The following is a 27782-nucleotide window of genomic DNA, read 5'->3' as shown; positions in this document are numbered from 1 at the left end:
ACTTTAAAATGTTTTATTATTATTTTTCTGCGTAACTGTAACAAGGGGAGGTCATTCTTATTTATTTCATAACAAAAAATGGCCAGCAACTTGTCATTCAATCGGTGCGCACTGTGTTTTGCCACCATTAGATCGATGCGCACGCTTCCAACAACATTTCGGAAAATACATACGCAATCATCGACGTCAACAAATGAAGAGACTGCAGATATTGTCATTTCGGGAGGTGGTATGGTTGGGACTGCCATGGCATGTGCATTAGGTATTGATTGCTCCGATTCACAGTCTGACTGTTCAACTTGTCCCGACTCTAATAGGCCGATAGCTACTCCTAAACTACTAAATCAATTTCATTTAAAATTTATAGCAATGTTGGGGACCATATGCAGATGTGCATGCAGGGTGTTGTTGTTTTCATGTTAACAACTGTTTCTCATATACATTAACTGCAATACATGCAGTACAGCACACTAAGACTATTCGCAGACGACAGTATTATATACAAAACATGAAACAACAAAGACGACACAATAAAACTACAGAAAGATCTGGACGCAGCAGCACAATGGGAAACAGACTGGCTAATGAAATTTCACCCAGATAAATGCAACATAATCAGTGTTACACCAAAACGCAACAAAATAAACCACAACTACACACTCCACAATCACACACTCGAGCAAGTAAACTCAAGCAAATATCTAGGACTAACACTACAAAAAAACCTAAAATGGGACATGCACATAAATAATATCACCGCAAATGCAAACAGATCACTAGGGTTTTTAAAGCGCAACTTAAAAATTAATTCACCACACATAAAAGCACACGCATACAAAGCACTAGTTCGACCCAAACTGGAATACTGCTCTTCCATATGGGACCCCCACAACACACACCAAATTCAACAGATAGAAAAAACACAACGCAGAGCAGCAAGATATGTTCACAACAAATATCACGACACCAGTTCAGTTACAAACATGATACATCAACTCAACTGGCCAACACTACAGACACGACGGCTACACACAAGATTGATACTTTTCTACAAAATAATACACAATATAGTTGCCGTCGAATACCAGACCATACTCATACCAGTAGACCACAGAACCAGACACTCCAATCCACACTGCTTCAGACAAATCTCTGCTACAAAGGACACATACAAATACTCATTTTTCCCACAAACAATAACACAATGGAATCTCCTCCCTGTAGCAGCAGTACAATGCACTACACTCGAGGACTTCAAGGCACATATTTCCAACGTAGCCCTTGAAGCCCTCACAAAATAGTTCTGCACACACCTTTTATCTATATACTAAAAAAAAAAAAAAAAAAAAAAAAAAAAAAAAATCACAAATCTAATCCTTTCACACCCTTGCACCCCTACAGGTCCCCCGTGACATAATCGTCATACTTTGACGGCGTCCCGTACACATAAGAAGAAGAAGAAAACATCAATATGAAAGCATCAAGTAATAGGCCAGACTAAGGCCTTTATGAATCATGCACGGCATGGAAAGAGCGAAGCTCTACTTGTTTATTTTCCTTTCTATTTCAAGTAACGTGGTACATTTTTAATATATATGAAGCAGAATTTTCAGCTTACACTCTAAACTGACCATAACTGTCCTGAACAAAAAATAATGTAATTAACTTACTGTGACAATTTTCAAATGTCATATTCTTTCCTGTTGCTTATTATCTCTATCTTTAAACATGAAAATATTGAAATTGTGAAAAAAATCTGGGAAAGACGTCATGCGACAACCCTAAAAACACCATATTTTTTAAAACACGGAAAACAATTGCTGAATGGGTTATTTTTGACATTTTTTGACATTTTTTATCATGTCTAGACATTTATTAATCAAATCAAATTTAGGAGGTGTACCATTTTGGGTACTCAAACCTGCTGAAACACAGGGCTGGACCAAAACATGCTTCAAAGCTCTCTATTTATAAACATGTATATGCACTGCCAACAAGTAAACAAATCATGAAATTAAAGCTGTGGAATATTAAAAGAAAAATCTGGATTCAAGCACACATGAGAAAATATTAACAATTTTCTTCAAAAACCATACCAATTTGGGAAGTGTTGTGTTAGACATATTTTAAAAATGAAAGACGTAAAAAGTAGACCTATAGTAGTATATGGTATAATAAATTTCTAGCATAATAAAACTTTTAATGTAAACAGAACTCCAAAGATCGGATTTGGACATTGATTTTCTGTGTCCATGCACTGCCAAGGAATCCTATGATTTTGTGCCATTTATTGACGTGATGTGACGTCATGATTCCTTGTGCTCATCTGCGTTTGGTGGATATTTTGACGGCATTCCATAGCTTTAAACTTTCAAAAGTGTTATTATTATTTTAAAAAAAAGAATAAATAATGTTTAATTATTCCTGTTAATGCATTTGCTTTAGTTAAATATATTTACTAAGGAGAGAAGTACCGGAGCAACGCACAAACAGGAACAGGTTAAATCGGAAATACGAAAATGTTTTAGTCATCCATGCATGGAGGTCATTGATCTCAGTATGTTCATTTGCTTACATACATGTTACCGGAACAGAGCTTCAATTTTCAGCACACTTCACACGTCGAAAGAGCTTCGCCCTTATAAGGCACACACTTCTCTCATGCATGAGAGTCGACTGGTCAGCCGTTTTTTATTGGATATTACTTTGCTGACTGTAAGACACGACGTAATGTTTCAAAAGTGTCTCGTCGTGCTATACCTCTAACATTGTTGTAGTAAGACCACACCAGTAAGACCACAGTAGAATACACAAGCACTGTCTGGGACCCTTACAAACAAAAAGACATTGACAGACTTGAAATGATGCTATGATGAGCTGCTAGATATGCAACCAACACCTGCAGTAGAGCAGCAAGTGTCAGTACCATTCTAAACCACCTAGACTGGACATCATTACAATCCAGACGACACCAAGCCAGATTATTGATGCTGTGAAACAGCATTCTTAGGTACGCTCGAAGAGCCTGTGCACATCTAAGCAATAAAACCTCTCCGCGATGAAAATTTAATGTTGTTTTGTTCATTTTACATATTATTTGATAGTATGAATAAATCGAACCTCATTCAAAAACACAAACATAGACGGTATGTTTTAAGTGTTCAGTAGGGACTCAATGATTTATGTATACCTACGCGTCATGTATGGTCCCAAAAATCACGAACAACGCCTTCTTCGATGTCTTCCTCCGCGGTAGACTTTCTGTGGATTTTGGATTGTGTATTTTTTTTTTTTCAATTTTACGTAATTCATGCTACTGATTGATTACTGTAATGAAATGTTAGGAAGATAATTGCAAAAGAAAATTCTTATAACAGTTATAGATGTTTTTGTTTCGATTGCGTTGACGAACTATATCTGATATTATTGCGCAGTAAAAGTTAATAGTTATGAGGTTCCTCCCTTGTTCTGTCACTGGGAGCTAGTTGTGCCTTTTGTTTATCGACAACTGTGTTATATTGAAAGGGGAAAAGTACAAAGTTTATCAACATAAACTTACAAAATATAATGATAATATAGATTTATAAATATACGAGCTACTAAGAGTGACAAATGAACTTATATTGGCGTGTAATGTACTGCCTTACGAAGACTTGCTAAAGTCCGATGCATTGCATTAAATTTTCTTGCATTAAGTTTTCTTGACGTTATCGTTCTTTTAAATTCAAAAGAAATTTGAATGTTATAATAACCAAATAATGTACCTTTTATTTGGCAAAAATATCTGGCCAGTACAGTTCTTACGAAGACTTGCTTAAGTCCGATACATTACATGAATTATTTTTGATGTTACCGACTAGCGTTCTTGTGAATTTAAAATAAATCTGAGTTTTATACGTAACGAAATAATGTACCTTTTATTTGGCAAAAGTATCTGGCCATGATTTCGTCAAAGCAACCCATGTTATTTTCTAAAAAGGAAACCAAAATATATCTGGAAATCGTAATATTTCTAATGTTATATTTTGCCGAAAATATTCTTAAATGTTAAGTGGATATGAAGATACGGCTATGTTAACTTATGATTTTTTATTGTCTTTGAAGAGATGATGAAATTGATAATTTTAGTAATTAATAAAGAATTATATAAAATGAAACTCAGATTCTGACCGGTTTTATTGGTTTTGAAATCGTTATTTCAGAAATAATTTTTATATGAAATTTATTTCAGGAAAATGAGTTATTCAACTTATTGTTCTTGAATCAACTTTAAATATCATGAAATAAATACGGTATACCGTAAATATATTGTGTTTAACTCCAAAATTCAACACTGCACACTTAATTAGTATACTAAATTCAATATTTAAATGAAAAACCAATTTCTTTATTCCTTTGTTTGAGTCCTTCATTCACAGCATCTATGAGGCCTTGACACTTTGATGTATGTCAATGATGTTCAAAATACACCCAATCTTGTGAACACCACATCCATTGTGGACATAAATTGGCAGAAGCAGAAACCAGCTGACCAGATCACTCGATGCATATTTTAGTAGAAAATATTGTCTAGTCTAAATAACTCCTACTCCAACAATGTTAGAGGTATACCGTAGCACAAAAAGGCACTTTTGAAACATGTTGACAGTCAGCAAAATAATGTGTTAACACAGCTGATCGATCGACTCTCATGTTATGGCAGTAGAATATTCCTAAACTACTGGATCAATTTCAGTGAACGTTCACAGTAATGTTGGGCAATCATGTGATGATGTACATGCAAATATTATTTTACCAAAATTTCATTTGCCATGGTAGTCATATGGGACCCCCACAACACAAACCAAATCCAACAGATAGAAAAAATATAATGCAGAGCAGCTAGATATGTACTCCAACAATGTTAGAAATATAGCACGATGAGATACTTTTGAAACATTGCGTCATGTCTAATTTCTAACTCCTGATAGGCGATTTACCTGATTCAGAGAGTTACATTTTCAAAGATGGGATTGTGACAATATAAAACGTTTAAATCACATTAAATAGTCATTAATATCAAACAAAGATTTTGACAAAATCGGTCATAAAATCAATCTAAAACAAATTTACATCTCCTAACAAAAGCTTTCTTGACCCAGACAGAACTTCAAGGTGATAGTTATTCGGCTGGTAAATAGAAAAAACAAATTGCAAAGTCGCCAAAACACTTGATCTGCCTTCAATTTTTCTATAGTCATCATGTTTCGTCCGTCGTCGTCCGCCGTGCGCCGTCCGCCGTGCGTTAACTTTTCACATTTTGAACTTCTTCTTAAGTTCTACCGGTGCAATTTGGCTGAAACTTGCATGAAATGATCCTGACATGGTCCCGACAAAGTGTTGTTATTTTTCGGGTCGATCCGAAATCCAAGATGGCCGCCACAGCCGCCATCTTGAAAACACATTTTGAACTTCTTATCAAGTTCTACCGGTGCGATTTGGCTGAAACTTGCATGAAATGATCTTGACATGGTCCCGACAAAGTATTGTTACATCTCTGGTTGATCACAAATCGAAGATGGCTACCATGACACTATATCTAATTAATTTCGTATATGTTAAGGCCCTTGGGCCTCTTGTTTGAAATAAAATTTGTTGAAAGAAATTGAAAATGATCCTGACATGGTCTTGACAAAGTGACACCATATATAATTAATTTTACTATTGCCAAGGTAGTCAGATGACCGTTAAGGCCCTTTGGGCCTCTTGTTCTTGTATTATGCTCGCTTGAATTCACATTCCATTTTTAGGTCATGTGACTTGAAGGGTCAGGATGAATCATCCTGATGATGACCTATAGTCATCATGCTTCGTCCGTCATCGTCCGCCGTGAGCCGTCCGTAAACTTTTCATTCAAACAACTTCTTCTCAATAGGCAAAAGGCCCAGGGTACTCATATTTGGTCTGCAGCATGCTGTGATGAAGTGATATCAAGTTTGTTGAAATGAGTGACCTTGACCTTCATTCAAGGTCACAGGGGTCAAAAAGGCTAAAACCTTTAAATGACTTATTCTCAATAACCAAAAGGCACAGAGTACTCATATTGGGCCTGTAGCATGCTTGGATGAAGGGCTACCAAGTTTGGTCAAATGAATAACCTTTGTCTTCATTCAAGGTTTGATTGGTTTACTAATAATATTTATAATGATAATCTGATTATTTACATGTTCAACAGACAACAATGCACCACTTCCGAGGACTTCAAGGCACATATTTCCCACGTAGCTCTCAAAGCCCTTATGCATTAGTTAATTCATTCATCTACTTGGTCTGCTGTTGCATGTATCATATGGATAATGATGTCTATAATTGGACACATCATTTGTTCCATTTTAGGTCATGAAGAGTTACTGAAAGACAAGAAAATTGTGCTATTGGAGGCTGCAGCGAAGAAATCGTACAGTGTGCCGGAGACATTCAGTAACAGAACATGTGCCATAAGTCCTTCATCTGTAGACTTACTTAACAGTAAGTGCTGTATATTTAGATAATCTGAGTGTTATTGGGATTTCATAGTTATATTTTCAGCAATTTCAGCAAAACCGTAAAACTCTTACACTACTAGGTCATTTTCAATGAAACTAGGCAGTATTGTTTTGGACCATGTGTAAATGTGCATGCAGGTTTTCGTTTGTCGAAATTTTGGTTGCCATGGTAACCAGGTCACAAAACACAGGTTTCATTATTTGTCCGAACAACTCCACCTAGTGGATCAATTTAAATGAAACTTGACAGTATTGTTTGGGACTATGTGGGGATTGGTATGCAGATTTTCGTAAGTCAAAATTTTAGTTGCCATAGTAAGGTCAATATACACACAGGATGATACACATAACACATTAGACTTTCCATAGGGATTGAACAGGATATGATATTCCTTACTGAAATTGTTTCTTATAGTTTTTAACCTAATCTAGCGCAAGTATCTGTACCTTAAGTTCTGTATATATCATTCAGGCATTGGAGCTTGGCAGGAAGTAGAACAAATGCGGTGTCACCCTGTAAAGAGAATGCAGGTATGGTTACAGTGACTTCTAAATATCAAACCTCTAGTTATGATCAGCCTATATCAATGTACATGTAGTTTCATAATACCAGCTAAAGTAATCTTCAAAATATTGTCATGAATTAAGAAATGGATTTTTATGCGTAAATAAAAACCTAAAAGAAAAATAAAAGATGTCATTTTTAGCCCACCATCATCAGATGGTGGGCTATTCAAATAGCCCTGCGTCCGTGGTCCGTCGTCCGTCGTCCGTCCGTAAACAATGCTTGTTATCACTATTTCTTAAAAACTGCTGCAGGGATTTTGTTCCAACCTCACATGGAGGGTCCCCTTGGTCCATATTTGTGCCATACAGATTTTGAGGCTGATCGGAAAAACAAGATGGCCGCCAGGCAGCCATCTTTGATTTGGGCAGTTGAAGTTTGTTATCGATATTTCTTGAGAACTACTGAAGGGATTTTGTTCAAACTTCACATGGAGGTTACCCTTGGTCCCTAGTTGTGCCATACAGATTTTGAAGCTGATCGGAAAAACAAGATGGCCGCCAGGCAGCCATCTTTGATTTTGGCAGTTGAAGTTTGTTATCGATATTTCTTGAGAACTACTGAAGGGATTTTGTTCAAACTTCACATGGAGGTTACCCTTGGTCCCTAGTTGTGCCATACAGATTTTGAAGCTGATCGGAAAAACAAGATGGCCGCCAGGCAGCCATCTTTGATTTGGGCAGTTGAAGTTTGTTATCGATATTTCTTGAGAACTACTGAAGGGTTTTTGTTCAAACCTCACATGGAGGTTACCCTTGGTCCCTAGTTGTGCCATACAGATTTTGAGGCTGATCGGAAAAACAAGATGGCTGTCAGGCAGTCATCTTTGATTTTGGCAGTTGAAGTTTGTTATCGATATTTCTTGAGAACTACTGCAGGGTTTTTGTTCAAACTGCACATGGAGGTTACCCTTGGTCCCTAGTTGTGCCATACAGATTTCGAAGCTGATCGGAAAAACAAGATGGCCGCCAGGCAGCCATCTTTGATTTGGCAGTTGAAGTTTGTTATCGATATTTCTTGAGAACTACTGAAGGGATATTGTTCAAACTTCACATGGAGGTTACCCTTGGTCCCTATTTGTGCCATACAGATTTTGAGGCTGATAGGAAAAACAAGATGGCCGCCAGGCGGCCATCTTGGATATTGATAGTTAAGGTTTGATATCCCCAAATCTCAAAAAGTGCTGAAGGGATCTTTCTCAAATTTAATATGTAGGTTCCCCTAGGGCCCTTGTTGTGTATATTGCATTTTTGGACCAATCGGTGAACAATATGGCCGCCAGGCCGCCATATGGATTTCGATAGTTAAAGTTTGTTATGGCTATTTCTCAGATAGTACTGAAGGGATCTGTCTCAAATTTCATATGTAGGTTCCCCTAGGGACCTAGTTGTGCATATTGCATTTTGGGACCGATTGGTTAACAAAATGGCCATCAGGCAGCCATCTTGGATTTTGTTATTCTAAGTTTGTTATCGCTATTTCTCAGAAAGTACTGAATGGATCTTTCTCAAAATTTATATGTAGGTTCCCCTAGGGCCCTAGTTGTGCATATTGTGATTTGGGACCGATTGATCAACAAGATGTCCGCCAAAGAGTCATCTTGGATTTTGATAGTTGAAGTTTGTTACCGCTATTTTTCAAAAGGTACTGAGGCGATCTGTCTCAAATTTTATATGTAGTATGTTTGAAAAAGTTTAAAAAGTAGAGAAAAAATCCATCTTTCCTTTGTCAGATATAGATCATTCTTTGGAGGGCGCCAAGATCCCTCTGGGATCTCTTGTTAATTCTGATTTTCTCCAGGACAGTTTTGAAATCTTCCAGTGTATCTGTCACAATGATTTATAATGTTTGCTATATATAAATAATGTGTTTATCAACTTTGAAGGTTTTAGATGGAAGTCATTATTGTTTAGATATTATTCCTGTCATTATTTGATAATTAATTAATTTGGTTGTTTAATGTATACACCATTTATAACATAACTGATCTACTTTGTAACTAAACCAATAGTTTACAGTGTTGTAATGAATATGACATTGCATGGATTGCATGCTGTTGATGGAAATGACCTTCTTTGTTATATTTCACCGTCATAAATCAAAACAAAATGTTACGTTTTTTACCTGAGACGAAGTCTCAAGTGACCTATTCTAATCGCCTTTTGTCTGTCGTGCGTCGTATGTCCTTAAACAATTTACATTTTCAACTTCTTCTCCAAAACTGCTGAAGCAATTTTAATGAAATTTTGCACAAACCTACTAAGGCATAAGGCCAATCAAAATTGTGAATTATATGGTCCCCACCTCCCAGGGAGCTATGGGAGGGGCCAAAAGGGGTAAAATTGATTAAAATTTCAAAAATCTTCTTCTCCACTCACAGATGTGATGGAATTAAATACTCTTCATAGATAGAAAGGTCCTAAGGTCCTTTACAAATATTGTGAATTATATGACCCTGGGGTCTCAGGTTTCCCCCTGGGGAGGGGGTTAAGTTTACTATACAGTTTATGTAGTTTATATAGGGAAAACACATTTTTGAGTATTATTTGATCATTTGTAATAGGAAATGAGTCAAATATTGTCAGAATTTTCAATATGAGATGGCCATTGAATCCTATTAACCAATTTTCCATGACTGACCCCCAGGGGCCTTAGGGGCAGGGTCAAAAGGGGTCAAATAGGCTATAACTTCAAAAAACTTCTTCTGAAATTCTGGAAATGGTAGAATCACCTCTTCATAGATGGAAAGGTCTTGAGGTCCTTTACAAAAATTGTGAATTATATGAGTCTGGGGTCTCACGTTTTCCCCTGAGGAGGGGGGGAGGGGGAGGTCAAGTTTACTATAGTTTATAAAGGGAAAACACATTTATGAGCATTTTTTGCTCAATTTTCATAGGAAATGATTCAAACTTGTTTAGAATTATTAACCTGAGATAACATTTTAATATCATATCTATATTGGTCCTGGTCAACCCCCTCAGGTCTCAGGTTTCCCCCTGGGGAGGGGGTTAAGTTTACTATAGTTTTTATAGGGAAACACATTTTTGAGCATTATTTAGTCATTATAATAGGAAATTAGTCAATTGTAGTCAGAATTATCCCTATGTGATGACCATTGAATCCTATTAACAAATTTTCCATGACTGACCCCCAGGGGCCTTAGGGGCGGGGCCAAAACAGGTCAAATAGGCTAAAACTTCAAAAATCTTCTTCTGAAATTCTGGAACTGGTAGAATCAAATACTCTGCATAGATAGAAAGGTCTTAAAGTCCTTTACAAAAATTGTGAATTATATGACCCTGGGGTCTCGTGTTTCCCCCTGGGGAGGGGGTCAAGTTTACTATAGTTTATATAGGAAAAACACATTTATGAACATTATTTGCCTATTTTTCATAGGAAATTAGTCAAACTGGGTTAGAGTTATTAGCCTGAAATAGCATTTTAACATCATATCCATATTGGTCCTGGCCGACCCCCAGGGACCAGAGGGGTGGGGCCAAAAGGGGTCAAAATGGATAACATTTCAAAAATCTTTCTTCTGAATTCACAGATTTGATGGAACCAAATAATCTTCATAGATTAAAAAGTCAAATTTATAAAATCACTGACTGACTTCAAGGGCCTGGTGGGCCAATAGTGTTTATATCCATGTCTTTGTTTCATTCTGTATCTGAACTCAGGTGACCGTTAAGGCCCATGGGCCTCTTGTTTCTTTTACCACGAATTATTACTATTATTGCTATGTAATTAATGTGAAGTATACAAAAAAGTAATTAAATTTTCCATGAGCCTTATTGAACTTGCTTTATATCCATCCATATTACCTCATGATCACTTACCGTATTCGACCCAATAAGCGCCAATGTCCCTATAAGCGCCCCTCCACCTTTTTGAGGCCTTGATTTCAATTGTCCACGCATAAACAAAGACCAAAACTATACAAACTGTCTAGGTTTGCAATAATTTCGTCTTATTAGTACCTTTTCATTTTTTTCAATTTTTCAAACGCCCTGGGCGCTTATTGTGTCGAATACGGTATGTGAGATCCTTTATTCCGACATGTTGTAAAAAGTTACTGCAGTAAAATGGTTGTTATATTTTGGAAGGTTTGGGATTCCTGTTCCGATGCCCTGATTGCATTCAGTAAAGAGAATCTCCTAGATGACTTAGCATACATTGCTGAGAACAATGTTATAGAAGAATCTCTGAGGAGAAGTTTGGACGCGGTATCTGACAGTGTAGACGTGAGATACCAGACATCAGCTAAATCGTTTGTTATCCCAGGGGTTACACCGGGTCATTCGGAAACCCACCAGAACTCGTGGGTAACTGTTGGTTTACACGACAACACTGTACTGAAAACCAAACTCCTGGTATGTTATCTGTATAATGTTTACTAGATATAATCATTCACAGTTTTATTGGACATTCTTGTGGTCACTAAAATTTAACCTGCAAATTAATTAATTTATAGATTAGTCATAAAACCTGGGGGTGAAATTCTGATTCGTTTGAGTTTATGTCAAATAAAAAAAAAGACCTGGTGATTAGTATAAAGATAAAGATAACAGAATTTTTCTTTGACCTTACCTGGATTGATACAAAGTCCCTGACATGCTATATACATTTATTGTATTTAGGGCTTCATCATACTTACCACATACTTTTTAGCATTCCCTCACTTGTCAGAATGTGTTTGAATATTGATGGTGTTTCAGATTGGAGCTGATGGTATATTTTCTGCAGTACGCAAAGCAGGTGAATTTCACACCTTACAGAGGGATTACAAGCAGACAGCTGTGGTCGCTACACTTCAGGTGGACGAGGTATGGCTAGAAATGTTACAGCTGTGGTCGCTACACTTCAGTAGGACGAGGTATGGCTAGTATTGTTACAGCTGTGGTCGCTACACTTCAGGTGGACGAGGTATGGCTAGTAATGTTACAGCTGTGGTCGCTACACTTCAGGTGGACGAGGAATGGCTAGTATTGTTACAGCTGTGGTCGCTACACTTCAGGTGGACGAGGAATGGCTAGTATTGTTACAGCTGTGGTCGCTACACTTCAGGTGGACGAGGAATGGCTAGTAGTGTTACAGCTGTGGTCGCTACACTTCAAGTGGACGAGGTATGGCTAGTAGTTTTACAGCTGTGGTCGCTACATTTCAGGTGGACGAGGTATGGCTAGTAGTGTTATAGCTGTGGTCACTACACTTCAGTAGGACGAGGTATGGCTAGTATTGTTATAGCTGTGGTCGCTACACTTCAGGTGGACGAGGTATGGCTAGTAGTGTTACAGCTGTGGTCGCTACACTTCAGGGGGACGAGGTAGGCTAGTAATGTTATAGCTGTGGTCACTACACTTCAGGTGGACGAGGTATGGCTAGTAGTGTTACAGCTGTGGTCGCTACACTTCAGGTGGACGAGTTATGGCTAGTAGTGTTACAGCTGTGGTCGCTTCACTTCAGGTGGGCGAGCTATGGCTAGTAGTGTTACAGCTGTGGTCACTACACTTCAGGTGGACGAGGTATGGCTAGTAGTGTTACAGCTGTGGTCGCTACACTTCAAGTGGACGAGGTATGGCTAGTAGTGTTACAGCTGTGGTCGCTACACTTCAGGTGGACGAGGTATGGCTAGTAGTGTTATAGCTGTGGTCACTACACTTCAGGTGGACGAGGAATGGCTAGTATTGTTACAGCTGTGGTCGCTACACTTCAAGTGGACGAGGTATGGCTAGTAATGTTACAGCTGTGGTCGCTACTCTTTAGGTGGACGAGGTATGGCTAGTAGTGTTACAGCTGTGGTCGCTACACTTCAGGTGGACGAGTTATGGCTAGTAGTGTTACAGCTGTGGTCGCTTCACTTCAGGTGGGCGAGCTATGGCTAGTAGTGTTACAGCTGTGGTCACTACACTTCAGGTGGACGAGGTATGGCTAGTAGTGTTACAGCTGTGGTCGCTACACTTCAAGTGGACGAGGTATGGCTAGTAGTGTTACAGCTGTGGTCGCTACACTTCAAGTGGACGAGGTATGGCTAGTAATGTTACAGCTGTGGTCACTACACTTCAGATGGATGAGGTATGGTTAGTAATGTTACAGCTGTGGTCGCTACACTTTAGGTGGAGGAGGTATGGCTAGTAGTGTTACAGCTGTGGTCGCTACACTTCAGGTGGACGAGGTATGGCTAGTAGTGTTACAGCTGTGGTCGCTACACTTCAGGTGGACGAGGTATGGCTAGTATTGTTACAGCTGTGGTCGCTACACTTCAGGTGGACGAGGTATGGCTAGTATTGTTACAGCTGTGGTCGCTACACTTCAGGTGGACGAGGTATGGCTAGTAATGTTACAGCTGTGGTCGCTACACTTCAGGTGGACGAGGTATGGCTAGTAATGTTATAGCTGTGGTCGCTACACTTCAGGTGGATGAGGTATGGCTAGTAATGTTATAGCTGTGGTCGCTACACTTCAGGTGGAGGAGGTATGGCTAGTAGTGTTACAGCTGTGGTCGCTACACTTCAGGTGGACGAGGTATGGCTAGTATTGTTACAGCTGTGGTCGCTACACTTCAGGTGGACGAGGTATGGCTAGTAGTGTTACAGCTGTGGTCGCTACACTTCAGGTGGACGAGTTATGGCTAGTAGTGTTACAGCTGTGGTCGCTACACTTCAGGTGGATGAGGTATGGCTAGTAGTGTTACAGCTGTGGTCGCTACACTTCAGTAGGACGAGGTATGGCTAGTAGTGTTACAGCTGTGGTCGCTACACTTCAGGTGGACGAGGTATGGCTAGTAGTGTTACAGCTGTGGTCACTACACTTCAGGTGGACGAGGAATGGCTAGTATTGTTACAGCTGTGGTCGCTACACTTCAGGTGGACGAGGTATGGCTAGTAGTGTTACAGCTGTGGTCGCTACACTTCAGGTGGACGAGGTATGGCTAGTATTGTTACAGCTGTGGTCGCTACACTTCAGTAGGACGAGGTATGGCTAGTAGTGTTACAGCTGTGGTCGCTACACTTCAAGTGGACGAGGTATGGCTAGTAGTGTTACAGCTGTGGTCGCTACACTTCAGGTGGACGAGGTATGGCTAGTAGTGTTACAGCTGTGGTCACTACACTTCAGGTGGACGAGGTATGGCTAGTAGTGTTACAGCTGTGGTCGCTACACTTCAGGTGGACGAGGTATGGCTAGTAGTGTTACAGCTGTGGTCGCTACACTTCAGGTGGACGAGGTATGGCTAGTAGTGTTACAGCTGTGGTCGCTACACTTCAGGTGGACGAGGTATGGCTAGTAGTGTTACAGCTGTGGTCGCTACACTTCAGTAGGACGAGGTATGGCTAGTAGTGTTACAGCTGTGGTCGCTACACTTCAGTAGGACGAGGTATGGCTAGTAGTGTTACAGCTGTGGTCGCTACACTTCAAGTGGACGAGGTATGGCTAGTAGTGTTATAGCTGTGGTCACTACACTTCAGGTGGACGAGGAATGGCTAGTATTGTTACAGCTGTGGTCGCTACACTTCAGGTGGACGAGGTATGGCTAGTAGTGTTACAGCTGTGGTCGCTACACTTCAGTAGGACGAGGTATGGCTAGTAGTGTTACAGCTGTGGTCGCTACACTTCAAGTGGACGAGCTATGGCTAGTAGTGTTACAGCTGTGGTCACTACACTTCAGGTGGATGAGGTATGGCTAGTAGTGTTACAGCTGTGGTCGCTACACTTCAGTAGGACGAGGTATGGCTAGTAGTGCTACAGCTGTGGTCGCTACACTTCAAGTGGACGAGGTATGGCTAGTAGTGTTACAGCTGTGGTCGCTACACTTCAGGTGGACGAGGTATGGCTAGTAGTGTTATAGCTGTGGTCACTACACTTCAGGTGGACGAGGAATGGCTAGTATTGTTACAGCTGTGGTCGCTACACTTCAGGTGGAGGAGGTATGGCTAGTAGTGTTACAGCTGTGGTCGCTACTCTTCAGGTGGACGAGGTATGGCTAGTAGTGTTACAGCTGTGGTCGCTACACTTCAGGTGGACGAGGTATGGCTAGTATTGTTACAGCTGTGGTCGCTACACTTAAGGTGGACGAGGTATGGCTAGTAGTGTTACAGCTGTGGTCGCTACACTTCAGGTGGACGAGGTGTGGCTAGTATTGTTACAGCTGTGGTCGCTACACTTCAGGTGGACGAGGTATGGCTAGTAATGTTATAGCTGTGGTCGCTACACTTCAGGTGGACGAGGTATGGCTAGTAATGTTTTAGCTGTGGTCGCTACACTTCAGCTTAACAATCTCACTTTGACATCCTGGAAACAGCTGTATAATTAGATTATACTCTCAATAATTAATATTAATATTTTTGCTCTTTCAGTCCATTGATAACTCTGTTGCCTGGCAACGGTTTTTACCAACGGGTCCTATTGCCATGCTGCCTGTGAGTAACAATTCTGTACATGTTGTATTGGTATAGTATTATTATGTCCCTCGAACGAAGTAGGGGGGGGGGACATATAGTTTTTGCTCGGGTCCTTCGTATTATTATTATTGTAACAAGCTAACCAATATTTACATAATTTATAATCGATTTTTCGATTATATGGACATGATGTACAACTTGCATGCTCCTGTGCTTGGGCTGAGGTGACCAATATTACATTTTACGGTCCCAGAATAGCACTTGAGATGGGTTGTTCATATCTTGTACACGTTCCTTCCACATATTCATAGTTCTAAATATAACTTTCGACAGATATATCTGGATCAAATAATCCATGAAAAGTTACATAATATAAGACCACGATCGAGTGCATCGTGGGTAGCGATAGGCCTAGGACGTCTCTTTGCAGGCGGTGTATGGAATTTGCAAATTATTATTTGTCTAGATGAAATAATTGATTTGTTTTAATGTTTTCGTAAAGGTGTTGGTATTCTAAGATGGGTGCTGGCTCATTTCCTATTCGACAGGTTTCGGTCTCCGATCTCAGTGGATTTTAAGGGATGGCAAAGAACATGCAAATATTTTCGTAAAGATTTTGGTATTCCAAGATGGCAGCTGGGCTGACTTCCTGTTTTTATATTTTGGTCTCTGATTTCAATGAAAATTAGTATATAGGGGTATTAAGGAATGCTGATCAATATGATAAAAATTTTGAAAGATTGTTGCTGGGCCAACTTTCTTTTTTCAAATTTTCAATTGCAGTTCATTGTAAATTGGTTAATCATTTCGGTGACTATGTAATGGTGTTCATTACAATGAGTACTTGTTTCTCTACTGACATGATCAAAGTTTCACTGCTGAATTGACTTAATTGTACATTAATAAATATTTGGTTTGATTATGTTTGATGGTCATTTAAGAACTTGCTGGAGTTTTGTGGAGAAGACAGTCAGGTTTTCCTTAGATAAAATACAAACGATTTTTGGTCTTTATCTTGCATACATAAGTTAAATCTTACAGAAGAGTTGAAGATATCCCTGTCCACCTGACGGACTCTTGTTTAATTATTTTTTCACATATTTTAACAAAGAAGTTTCAGTTGTTTAGAAGAATTTCATTGTGTAATAATCACAGGAATATTATAATGCATAAAAAATTATGTTATCCTCAACAATGGGCACACACCACATGTATCATGTCAATGTCTAGTGCCTGTTAGTTTCCCAATCCCCCCTCCAACCCCACAACCCCCTGCTCTGGTACAAGACAGATGTCTTTTCCCTAACAACCATAGGATAACCCTGTATTGGAGAACACTCTTTCTATTATTATATATCTAACATTATCTTGATGATTCTGTTTCAGTTGTCAAGTAAATATTCAAACCTTATATGGACAACAACGCCAGACGAGGCCAGGAACTTAAAGGAAATATCAGAGGATAGCTTTGTGGATGCTGTTAATGATGCATTTGTAAGTGAAGTGTCTCTCTCAAGTACAGCTTATGTTTGTGTCAGTCAGGTAAAATATTAAAACTGTTTAAAACACTGTTAACGATGCATTTGTAAATGAAGTGTCTCTCTCAAGCTCAGCTTATGTTTGTGTCAGTCAGGTAAAATATTAAAACTGTTTAAATCACTGTTAACGATGCATTTGTAAATGAAGTGTCTGTCTCAAGCTCAGATGATGTTTGTTTCAGTCAGGTAAAATATTAAAACTGTTTAAGTCACTGTTAACGATGCATTTGTAAATGAAGTGTCTCTCTCAAGCTCAGCTTATGTTTGTTTCAGTCAGGTAAAATATTAAAACTGTTTAAATCACTGTTATACAGCCAGTCATATTCAGGATATACTAAGGTCAATAATAGTCAATTACATTTCTTCCCAATTTTTTAAATGAGTAGAAGTTATGGCTGTTGTCATCATGCACCGTCTGTCGTCTTGCGCCGTGCATAAACTTTCCATTCAAACGACTTCTTCTCAATAACCGAAAGGCCCAGGGTACTGAAATTTGGCCTGTAGCATGCTCTGATGAATGGCCAAGTTTGTTCAAATGAATGACCTTGACCTTCATTCAAGGTCACAGAGTTCAAAAAGGCTAAAAAATTTAAACAACTTTTTCTCAAGACCCAGAAGCCAAGGTCATTCATTTGAACAAACTTGGAAGCCCTTCATCCCAGCATGCTACATGTCCAATATCAGTACCCTGGGCACTCTGGTTATTGAGAAGAAGTCGTTTAAAGATTTTAGCATTTTTGACCCCTGTGACCTTGAATGAAGATCAAGGTCATTGATTAGAACAGACTTGATAGCCCTTTATCGCAGCATGTCAGGGGCCCGATATCAGGTCTCTAGGCCTCTTAGTTATTCACAAGAAATTGTTTAAAGGATTTTAGCCTTTTTAACCCCTGTGACCTTAAATGAAGGTCAAGGTCATTCATTTGAATACACTTGGTAGCCCTTCGTCCCAGCATGCTATAGGCTTAATATCAATACCCTGGGCTTTCCAGTTCTTGAGAAGAAGTCGTTTAAAGGATTTTAGCCAATTTGACCCCTGTGACCTTGAATGAAGGTCAAGGTCATTCGTTTGAACAAACTTGGTAGCCCTTCATCCCAGCATGCTACATGCCGAATATCAGTACCCTTGGCCTTATGGTTATTGAGAAGAAGTCAGGCAAAGATTTTAGCATTTTTGACTCCTGTGACCTTGAATGAAAATCAAGGTCATTTATTTGAACAAACTTGATAGCCCTTCATCCCAGCATGTCAGGGGCCCAATATCAAGTCTCTAGGCCATTAAGTTATTCACAAGAAGTTGTTTAAAGGATTTTAGCCTATTTGACCCCTGTGACCTTAAATGAAGGTCAAGGTCATTCATTTGAACAAACTTGGTAGTCCTTCATCCCAGCAGGCTACAGGCCCAATATCAATACTCTGGGCACTCTGGTTATTGAGAAGAAGTCGTTTGAAGATTTTAGCCTTTTTGACCCCTGTGACCTTGAATGAAGGTCAAGGTCATTCATTTGAACAAACTTGGTAGCCCTTCATCCCAGCATGCTACAGGCCAAATATCAGTACTCTGGGCCTTTCGGTTATTGAGAAGAAGTCGTTTGAATGAAAAGTTTACGAACGGCGCACGGCTCACGACGACGGACGGTGCATGATCAGATGACCTAAAAATCCTTTAAATAACTTCTTGTGAATAACTAAGAGGCCTAGAGATCTGATATTTGGCCTGTTACATGCATGGATGTTTAAATGAATGACCTTGATCTTCATTCAAGGTCACAGGGGTCAAAAAGGCTAAAATCTTTAAACAATTTCTTCTCAAGAATCAGATGGCCCAGGGTACTGATATTGGGCCTGCAGCATGATGGGATGAAAGGCTACCAAGTTTGTTCAAATTGATGACCTTGATATTCATTCAAGGTCACAGAGGTCAAATAGGCTAAAAAAAATTAAATGACTTCTTCTCAAGAACCGAAAGGTCAAGGATATTCAAATTGGGCCTGCAGCATGCTGGGATCAAGTTTGTTCAAATAAATTGCCTTGACTTTGATTCAAGGTCACAGAGGTCAAATCGGTTTAAATCTTTAAACAACTTCTTGTGTTGTGAATAACTAAGAGGCCTAGAGACCTGATATTGGGCCTGTGACATGCTTGGATGAAGGGCTATCAAGTTTGTTCAAATCAATGACCTTGATCTTCATTCAAGGTCACAGGGGTCAAATAGGCTTAAATTTTTAAACGACTTCTATTCAAGACCCAAAAGGCCCAGGATACTCATATTAGGCATGTAGCATAATGGGATGAAGCACTACCAAGTTTGTTCAAATGAATGACCTTTACCTTCATTCAAGGTCACAGATGTCAAATAGGCTAAAATCTTTAAACAACTTCTCGAGAATAACTGGGAGGCCTAGAGACCTGATATTGAGCCTGTGACATGCTGGGATGAAGGGCTACCAAGTTTGTTCAAATGAATGACCTTGATCTTCATTCAAGGTCACAGAGGACAAATAGGCTAAAGCTTTAAACGACTTCTTCTCGAGAACCGAAATGCCCGGGATACTCATATTGGGCATGCAGCATGCTGAGATGAAGACCTACCAAGTTTATTCAAATGAATGACCTTGACCTTCATTCAAGGTCACAGAGGTCAAATAGGTTTAAATCTTTAAACGACTTCTTGAGAATAACTAGGAGGCTTATAGACCTGATATTGGGCCTGTACCATGCTGGGATGAAGGGCTTCCAAGTTTGTTCAAATGAATGACCTTGATCTTCATTCAAGATCACAGGGGTCAAATACGCTAAAATCTTTAAACGACTACGTTGTATTGTGCTAATAGTCAGATGACCGTTAAGGTCCATGGGCCTCTTGTTTGGAAAAAAGTGTCTGTCTATGTAGTGTTTTTGTTGCAACAGTAAAACAGGTTTAGGTATAACGAACATGCTTACAACAAATTCATGGTTATAACATAGTGATTTTCAATCCCTGACAAGGACCCTATAATATGATTGCAATATATGAATAACAAAGTGATTTTGTTATAACCTTGTTTAAATGTATTTTTGTATTGAACATGAAATCCTACAAAGAACACCCTGGAGAACAGTCAGGAGAATTTGAACAGATTTCTTCATTGCTTGTATAAAATTATTTAGTGAATGAAGTCTGTCAATTTAACTGCAGTTCTATCAGAAGATTGCACGATTGTGCTTCAGTACTAGTGTATCGTGTAGTAGATTACATCGCCACATGTTACAGGTGAAGCGTCTATGTAACACGCATTGTGATTGGCTGACAGTTTATTAGCTCACCTGGTCCGAAGGACCGAGGTGAGCTTATGGGATACCGCAGCGTCCGCGTCCGGCGTCCGTCAACAATCGACTTCTTCTCCATAACCGCTGGTCGGATTTCAACAAAATTGAAGTGGTAGCATCCTTATCGGTTACTAACTGAAAATTTTACAAATGATGGGGCTGATCCCCCGGGGGCCTGAGGGGTGGGGCCAAAAGGGGTCAAAAGTGGTCAATTTTCATATAAACGACTTCTTCTCTGAAACCAAGCATGGGATAGCACCCATAATGCAATGGTAGCATCCTTATAGGGTGGGGATTCAAAATTGTATAAATGATGGGGCTGGCCCCCAGGGGGCCTGAGGGGCGGGGTCAAAAGGGGTCAATTTGGCTATTTCCATATAAACGACTTCTTCTCTGAAACCAAGCATGGGATAGCACCCATAATGCAATGGTAGTATCCATATAGGGTGGGGATTCAAAATTGTACAAATGATGGGGCTGACCTCCCGGGGGCCTGAGGGGAGGGGTCAAAAGGGGCCAATTTGGCTATTTCCATATAAATGACTTCTTCTCTGCAACTAAGCATGGTATAGTACTCATGATGCAATGGTTGCATCCTTATAGGGTGGGGATTCAAAATTGTGCAAATGATAGGGCTGACCCCCGGGGGCCTGAGGGGCGGGGTCAAAAGGGGTCAATTTGGATATTTCCATATAAATGACTTCTCTGCAACTAAGTATGGTATAGCACCCATAATGCAATGGTAGCATCCTTATAGGGTGGGGATTCCAAATTGTGCAAATGATAGGGCTGACCCCCGGGGGCCTGAGGAGCGGGGTCAAAAGTGGTCAATTTCCATATAAATGACTTTTTCTCTGCAACTTAACATGGGATTACGCTCATAATGCAATGGTTACATCCTTATAGGGTTTGGATTCAAAATTTTGCAAATGATGGGGCTGACCCCCCGGGGGCCTGAAGGGTGGGGTCAAAAGGGGTTAATTTAGCTATTTCCATATAAACGACTTCTTCTCTGCAACTAAGAATGGAAGAGCACTTATAATGCAATGGTAGCATCCTTATAGGGTTGGGATTTGAAATTGTACAAATGATAGGGCTGACCCCCGGGGCCTTAGACGGCAATAGATGCGAGGTCAAAAAGGTCAATTAGGCTACTACTTTCATATAAATTACTTTGTCTCTGAACCTATGTATTGGATAGCATATTTGTATGGTATCAATAGCATCATTGTATGGTTGTGATTCAAAATTAAACTTTGGGAGTCAATTTTGCTTATTTTTCTAATTGTCAGAGTCTTGTGATAATTACTAACAAAAAACCAGGTGAGCGATACAGGCCCTCTGGGCCTCTTGTCTAAAAATAGAAGAGAACAGGTGTGTTGTTAACGCAATAACTTGAGTAAATATAGACCGAGCTTAATACAATTATGTGTGTAGACTTAGATTTGAAAGATCTTGTATGAGTTCGAAAATCAGCGTGAATCGACTCTAACTTAATTTAATACGGAGCTATTGCCCTTTGCAATAATAATTATTGGACCTTGTGAACACGGTAACTTGAGTAAATATGAAATGAACTTAATGAAACATTATTTATAAACTAACATTGGAAAGATCTCATGCAATCTTATAGAACAGCAGTAATGACTGTTAGTTGTACAATGGAAAGAATTTGAAGTAGTCTTGAATTGTCAGTATGTATAAAATAAGCTAAAATTACTTTTTTCTTCTGTTGTTTTAGTGGCATGATCGTGATAGAAATGACATGGTAGTGAAGGTGGGAGGAATGTTTCAAAAGGTGTTAGATACAGCAGGTGAGAGGAGGACAGTGTAAAACTCATATCTACCAGGTATACAGACAAAAACACAGCAACTAAATCCAGATTGACTTCCCCATGGACTCATGCGTTTTGAGTTCAAAGACCAGTACAGTGGAACCTCCCGAAACCGATCATGGTCGGTGCACATAATTTCGGCCGGTTTAGAGAGGGTTTGGTTTGGAGAAGTGAACCGAATACCGATCATTACGATCCGGATTTAATCGATCGGAAGTCGTTTTTTTACACTAGTGTACCGCATGTATGCCTAGTGTTCGTTAAAACCGACCGATATTGATTGTTATTGTGAATGTTATCACAAAAGAGAGAATCATACGTTTAAAAGGAATGGATTACAACAATCTTGATTTTGTTACCGCTTATAAACGTAGTTTAGTTAGTTAGTTGCGTGAATGTTCTTGTGGATGTTCTCGTCTGCACTAACCTACATACGGCCGATCGCTTCCGGTTACGTCAAGAATCAAATTATATGGTCTAATTACATGATGATCAGTCGATGCCGGTCATTATATGACATAGTCATTTTCTAAATCAATACTTGGCTTCGGCTTCTTCATACAGATAATTTACGACATATGTAAATAAAAAAAAAGTGTGATTTGAATACGAAACTATCTCTTTATTACTAGCTCTGCTTGTTTTCATATAGTAAACAACTGCGTGCACGTGGTAGACTTTCGTTAAATATCTAAACAATAGACATGATTAAATAATTTCACCACTATCTCGGGTATAATTACCGTGTACCTATAGCCTTCACATCTGTATACATGCCCCAGGACATGGCATGCGACAACTATATGGTACAGGTACGTGTGTATTTCACGGTCGGTTGATCAGACCTCAATGCAATCTACCGGTTTTCAGAAGTGTATTTTAGTTACATTTGACTATTCCGATCTCAAAATCGGTCTGGTATTCGGAATTGGGAGGAATCTGTTTTGGGAAGTTTTATATACTATTAATAAAGAGGAATTCATTCCGTACATGACATCCATTTTCGGTTTCTAGAGGTGATCGGTTTTGAGAAGGTTCGGTTTCGGGAGGTTCCACTGTATATTGCAATGCAATATAAAATTTACGATTAAAAAGACAATGCACGTCAAATCAAGCCAGATAAATTGATCTAAGATTACAGTTTAGACAAAAATATGCTTTACTATGAAACATTTACTTTTAATAGGTGGCACTTTCCAGCAGTTGCCGCCATCAGTTGTTGGAGTGCAGACAAACAGCAGGGCTTCCTTCCCTCTTGGAATGACACATGCTTCTAACTACGTGCTTCACAGAGTGGCATTGCTTGGGTAGGATTCCTGTGTAATGGCAGAATAATGTAGTTGTCATTTCAATAATTTTCAGTACTTTCTTAAAAAAGTTCTTTGTGTGGGTATTGATTTTTTTTTGCTTGCAAAATCAAAAGGACTTGTCAATGAGTTAATTAAAGGCTCAATAAATTATTTTAGCTCAGCCAAGTGGGGGGGTAATAGTGGGTAATATGGGCTGCTATTCTGAGCGAATAGAATAGGTTGATTATAACTATTTTGTCTTAAAAAAACTCACTGGTTTTGTCAGTTCTGCAAACAGTCATGTTGACCAGACAACCAATTAGATGAGGAAGACTTCATCTTGTTCTATGTTTGGTTACTGTAAAATCACACATTGTGTCATATGGCTATCTTTGATTCACAACAGTCTAAAATTAAGCATATTTAACCATTTTAAGAACTCCTCTTTCTAAGAATCTATATTAAATAAAAAGTTGGTCATGGGGAAAATTTGGCATCTCAGCATAGAAGATCCTTTAGATGTTTACCTGGGTAAAAGAGAAAACGGTGCGACAGACTTGTTAAACACTTTTAGAAGGTCAAGTATGTAGTAGAATACTTCCTTTAACAGAGATGCTGCACATAGAATCCATCCCCTCGCTGGTCAAGGGGTCAACTTGGGATTTGGAGACGTGGCTTGTCTTCGTGATCTCCTGGCTGAAGCAGTTTCTAATGGTAGTGATGTAGGTAAGCAAATTGACAATTCACTGGCTGTCAATCAAACCTGCAGGTAAATGAATTCCTGTGAAAATGGAGTTTCTTTGAATCATTTAGTTTGTCATGTCTGTTGAAGTGAAATGTCACTGACACAACAGATACTAGTTCCCGCATTGTGCAATCGTCAGGTGGTATTTAGCTAAGCCTGTGCTCACACACGTGGTCTTCGACTGTTATGGCCATTTCATTAACAAACAAAACACAAATGTAAATTTCTTGCATTTCTGTGAAATAAATGCTATGAATGTCTCATTTCTGTGAAATAAATGCTATGAATGTCTCATTTCTATGAAATAAATGCTATGAATGTCTCATTTCTATGAAATAAATGCTATGAATGTCTCATTTCTTTGAAATATATTACATATAGTTAATGACATACTTGTGTTATAACTACAAGATTTCAACTCCTATTAAGGGCAACTCATGCCAGATATTTGGAAACTTAAAAAACACATAGGCTTCTTTACTGTTGTAATAGTATTTTACATTTGTGTATAGCTACGTGTACCAATACTAGTGTGATGTAATGTTTTACAGGTTCCTTGCTCCACTTGACCCAGTATGAGACCAGTCGACAGCGAGCTGTACTTCCTGTCCTGGCTACCATTGATGCTCTCCAGCGTCTCTATTCTACAGACTTCACTCCAGTTGTCCTTCTTCGATCACTCGGTCTCCAAGCTACTAACTCCATGGGGTTTGTCAAGGTAAAGAATGCTTCATTACAAAAACTATGCAATAGTTATGCGAACAGTCAAACCTGTCTGTAAAGAGCACTCAAGAGATCAAGAAAATTTGGTTTTTATAGCTAAGTGGTCTTTATACATCAGGTCAGATTGAAATTGAACATTTGGGACCATGAAAAAGTGATCATATTAAGCAGGTGGTCTTTATACCGAGGTGGTCGCTTAGCCAGGTTTGATGACTAAATAAAGAACTTCTGTACATTGTCTGTCGTCGTACGCCTTCTGCCGTGCGTAAACTTTCCATTCAAACGACTTCTTCTCAATAACCGAAAGGCCCAGGGTACTGACATTTGGCCTGTAACATGCTTGGACGAATGGTTACCAAGTTTGTTCAAGTGAATGACCTTGACCTTCATTCAAGGACAGGGGTCATATAGGCTAAAATCTATAAAGGACTTCTTGTAAATAACTAAGAGTCCTAGAGACTGGATATTGCACTTTTAGCATGGTGGGGATCAATGGACCTTCTTTCATCAAATATATCAGAACCTGAACTTCTTCTATTAAAAGAGTTCTTTGTATTGCCTAATTGTTTGCCACTACCATATTCTTTAAGGTTTGTATTGTGTCAATAGTCAGATGACCGTTAAGGCCATGGGCCTCTTGTAACAACATATCCATATCAGTCTGCGCTGACCCCCAGGGACCAGTGGGGCAGGGCCAAATGCGGTCAAAATGACTAAAATTTCAAAAAATCTTCTTTTGAATTCAGATTTTATAGAACCAAATATTCTTCATAGATTAGAAAGTCCAATTTATAAAATCACTGACTGATATCAAGAGCCTGATAGGCCAATATATAAGGTTAAAAATATGTCTTTGTTTCATTCTGTATCCGAACTCAGGTGACTGCTAAGGCCCATGGGCCCCTCGTTAGTATAAGATATCTTTAAGCCGACAATGTAAAAAGTAAAGAAATCTTTACATAGGAAATGTCAGCCGAGTGCCATGGATTGTATTTACTGATAGTATACGTAACACTCAGTACAAACCACACTTACCTGCTGCATTTACACTTACCACAAAAAATAATACAAACGCTTTAACGTACTACATAAATTACATAACTGGGTAATTATATACCCTACACTATTTTCTGACCTTTATGAAAAGTCTCCTAATGTTTGTTTGTTTGTTTTTTTTATATTATAGGACTACATCATGAGAGGAGCGTCTGGCTGACAGAGGGACTTACAATAATTCAGTATTATTCATTGTGTGCATGTATTGTTATACCTAATAAAATTTCAGAATTTTATTTCTTTGGGTTTTTTTTTAACAAATATTCCTGCATGTGAAACCAGAGGGAGGACTACGATGTTTGTCGGGACTTTCCATTAGAATAGGTTTACTGGTGAGAAAAAGTGTGATGTATTTGTTTGATTATGAGAGGAAGGTCCTTATAGATTTTTACTGAGTGATGGGACAATTCAGTGAAGTTAAGTCTGCCCCACAACCACAATCCAAACTTTAATTTAGATGTATTGTTCAACAGCAAATAGCAAACCTCTTTTATTGGAAAAAGTTACTTTTCAAACAAGATGTGCACCTGAAAAGGGAACTGCTGTTGGATCGTTTGCTTTACTTCAATATAGAAATGATGGGGCTGACCCCCAGGGGCTTGAGGGGGGACGAAAAGGGGTTAATTTTGCATTATTGATATAAACGACCTCTTCTCTGGAACCCAGCAATGAATACCAGGGGCCAAAGGGAGGCAGTTTTGCATTATTGATAGAAACGACTACTTCTCCGAAATTAAGCATAGGATAATGCAATGGGAGCATCCATATAGGGCGAGGTTTCAAAATTGTACAAATGATGGGGCTGCTAAGCCCCCCCCCCTTCCCCGGAGCCTGAATTAAAACCAGGGTCAAAAGGTGCAATTTGGCTATTCCCATATAAACAACTTCTTCTCTTAAACTAAGTATGGGATAGAACATATAATGCAATGGTAGCATTCTCATAGGGTGGAGAATCATAAATGTACAAATGATTGGGCCGACCCCTTGGGGGCCTGAGGAGCGGGGCCAAAAGGGGTCAAATTGGCTATTTTCATATTAACGACTTCTCTGAAACTAAGCATGTGATATCACTCATAATACAATGGTAGCATCCTTATAGAGTAGGGATTCAAAATTGTACAAATGATACAGGCCCATCTTGTTTATGTTGACCGCACAAAAAATAAATGTGGTCTTTACAAAAGTACAGCATCAATCCAAGTTCAATCATTAGTAGTGAAGGTTCCAATGGTACAACATGGCAAACAGATTCCTTTTGCTCCAAATCATTTCTTGGGGAAAGTAATGAATGAATCTGAAGCTACATTCAGTCAAATGATGTAAGGGATCTTTACAGAGAAAGATTCCTTACTTTTACTAGTACTTGCAGTAAGCATTTCTAAATAGAATCGAACTTTGTCAAAATCCAAGATTGTGACTACATGTATACTGTTTTCTGATTACCCCAAAATGAAGTACCGGTATGCACAACAATGGCCAAATAGAAACATACCAATGTATATTGAAGATGGATCCCTTCATTTCTTTCCACAATAAAAGAGGAAACAATCTTCAATGGTCAAAATCAAAGATGGCTCTCTGTCAGCCATTATAAATGGAACCATCTTCTCCATGGCACTAGCTGTCTAATGCATTTTCAGACTGGCAGACATCTTGGATTTTGATCATTCAAATTTTTAGCTCACCTGCCTATGTCATGGGCTGTGTCCCTCGTCCGTCAACTTTTCACAAAAATCCCTATTAGTCATAAACCACTAAATGGATTTTGTGCACATTTAGTCTAAAGCTTCCTTGGGTGA

General features: G+C 39.1%; 1 protein-coding gene across 1 annotated transcript; it reads left to right on the top strand.

The window, feature by feature from the left end:
• Positions 1-45: 45 nt before the first annotated feature.
• LOC138319352 (ubiquinone biosynthesis monooxygenase COQ6, mitochondrial-like) lies at positions 46-26219 on the top strand. The gene is made up of 12 exons (XM_069262440.1): positions 46-262; positions 6376-6507; positions 6997-7055; positions 11196-11462; positions 11808-11915; positions 15444-15506; positions 16875-16982; positions 22077-22149; positions 23357-23477; positions 24070-24185; positions 24756-24922; positions 26114-26219. The coding sequence occupies exons 1-12, from the start codon at positions 79-81 to the stop codon at positions 26141-26143; spliced, it is 1428 nt and encodes a 475-aa protein (XP_069118541.1). The 5' UTR covers positions 46-78; the 3' UTR covers positions 26144-26219.
• The last annotated feature ends 1563 nt before the right edge of the window (positions 26220-27782 follow it).

Source organism: Argopecten irradians, chromosome 3 (genome assembly GCF_041381155.1).
Source record: "Argopecten irradians isolate NY chromosome 3, Ai_NY, whole genome shotgun sequence".
Lineage (NCBI taxonomy): Eukaryota > Metazoa > Mollusca > Bivalvia > Pectinida > Pectinidae > Argopecten > Argopecten irradians.
The sequence above is the reverse complement of the archived record's forward strand: the minus strand, read 5'-3'. Positions and strand labels throughout refer to the sequence as shown.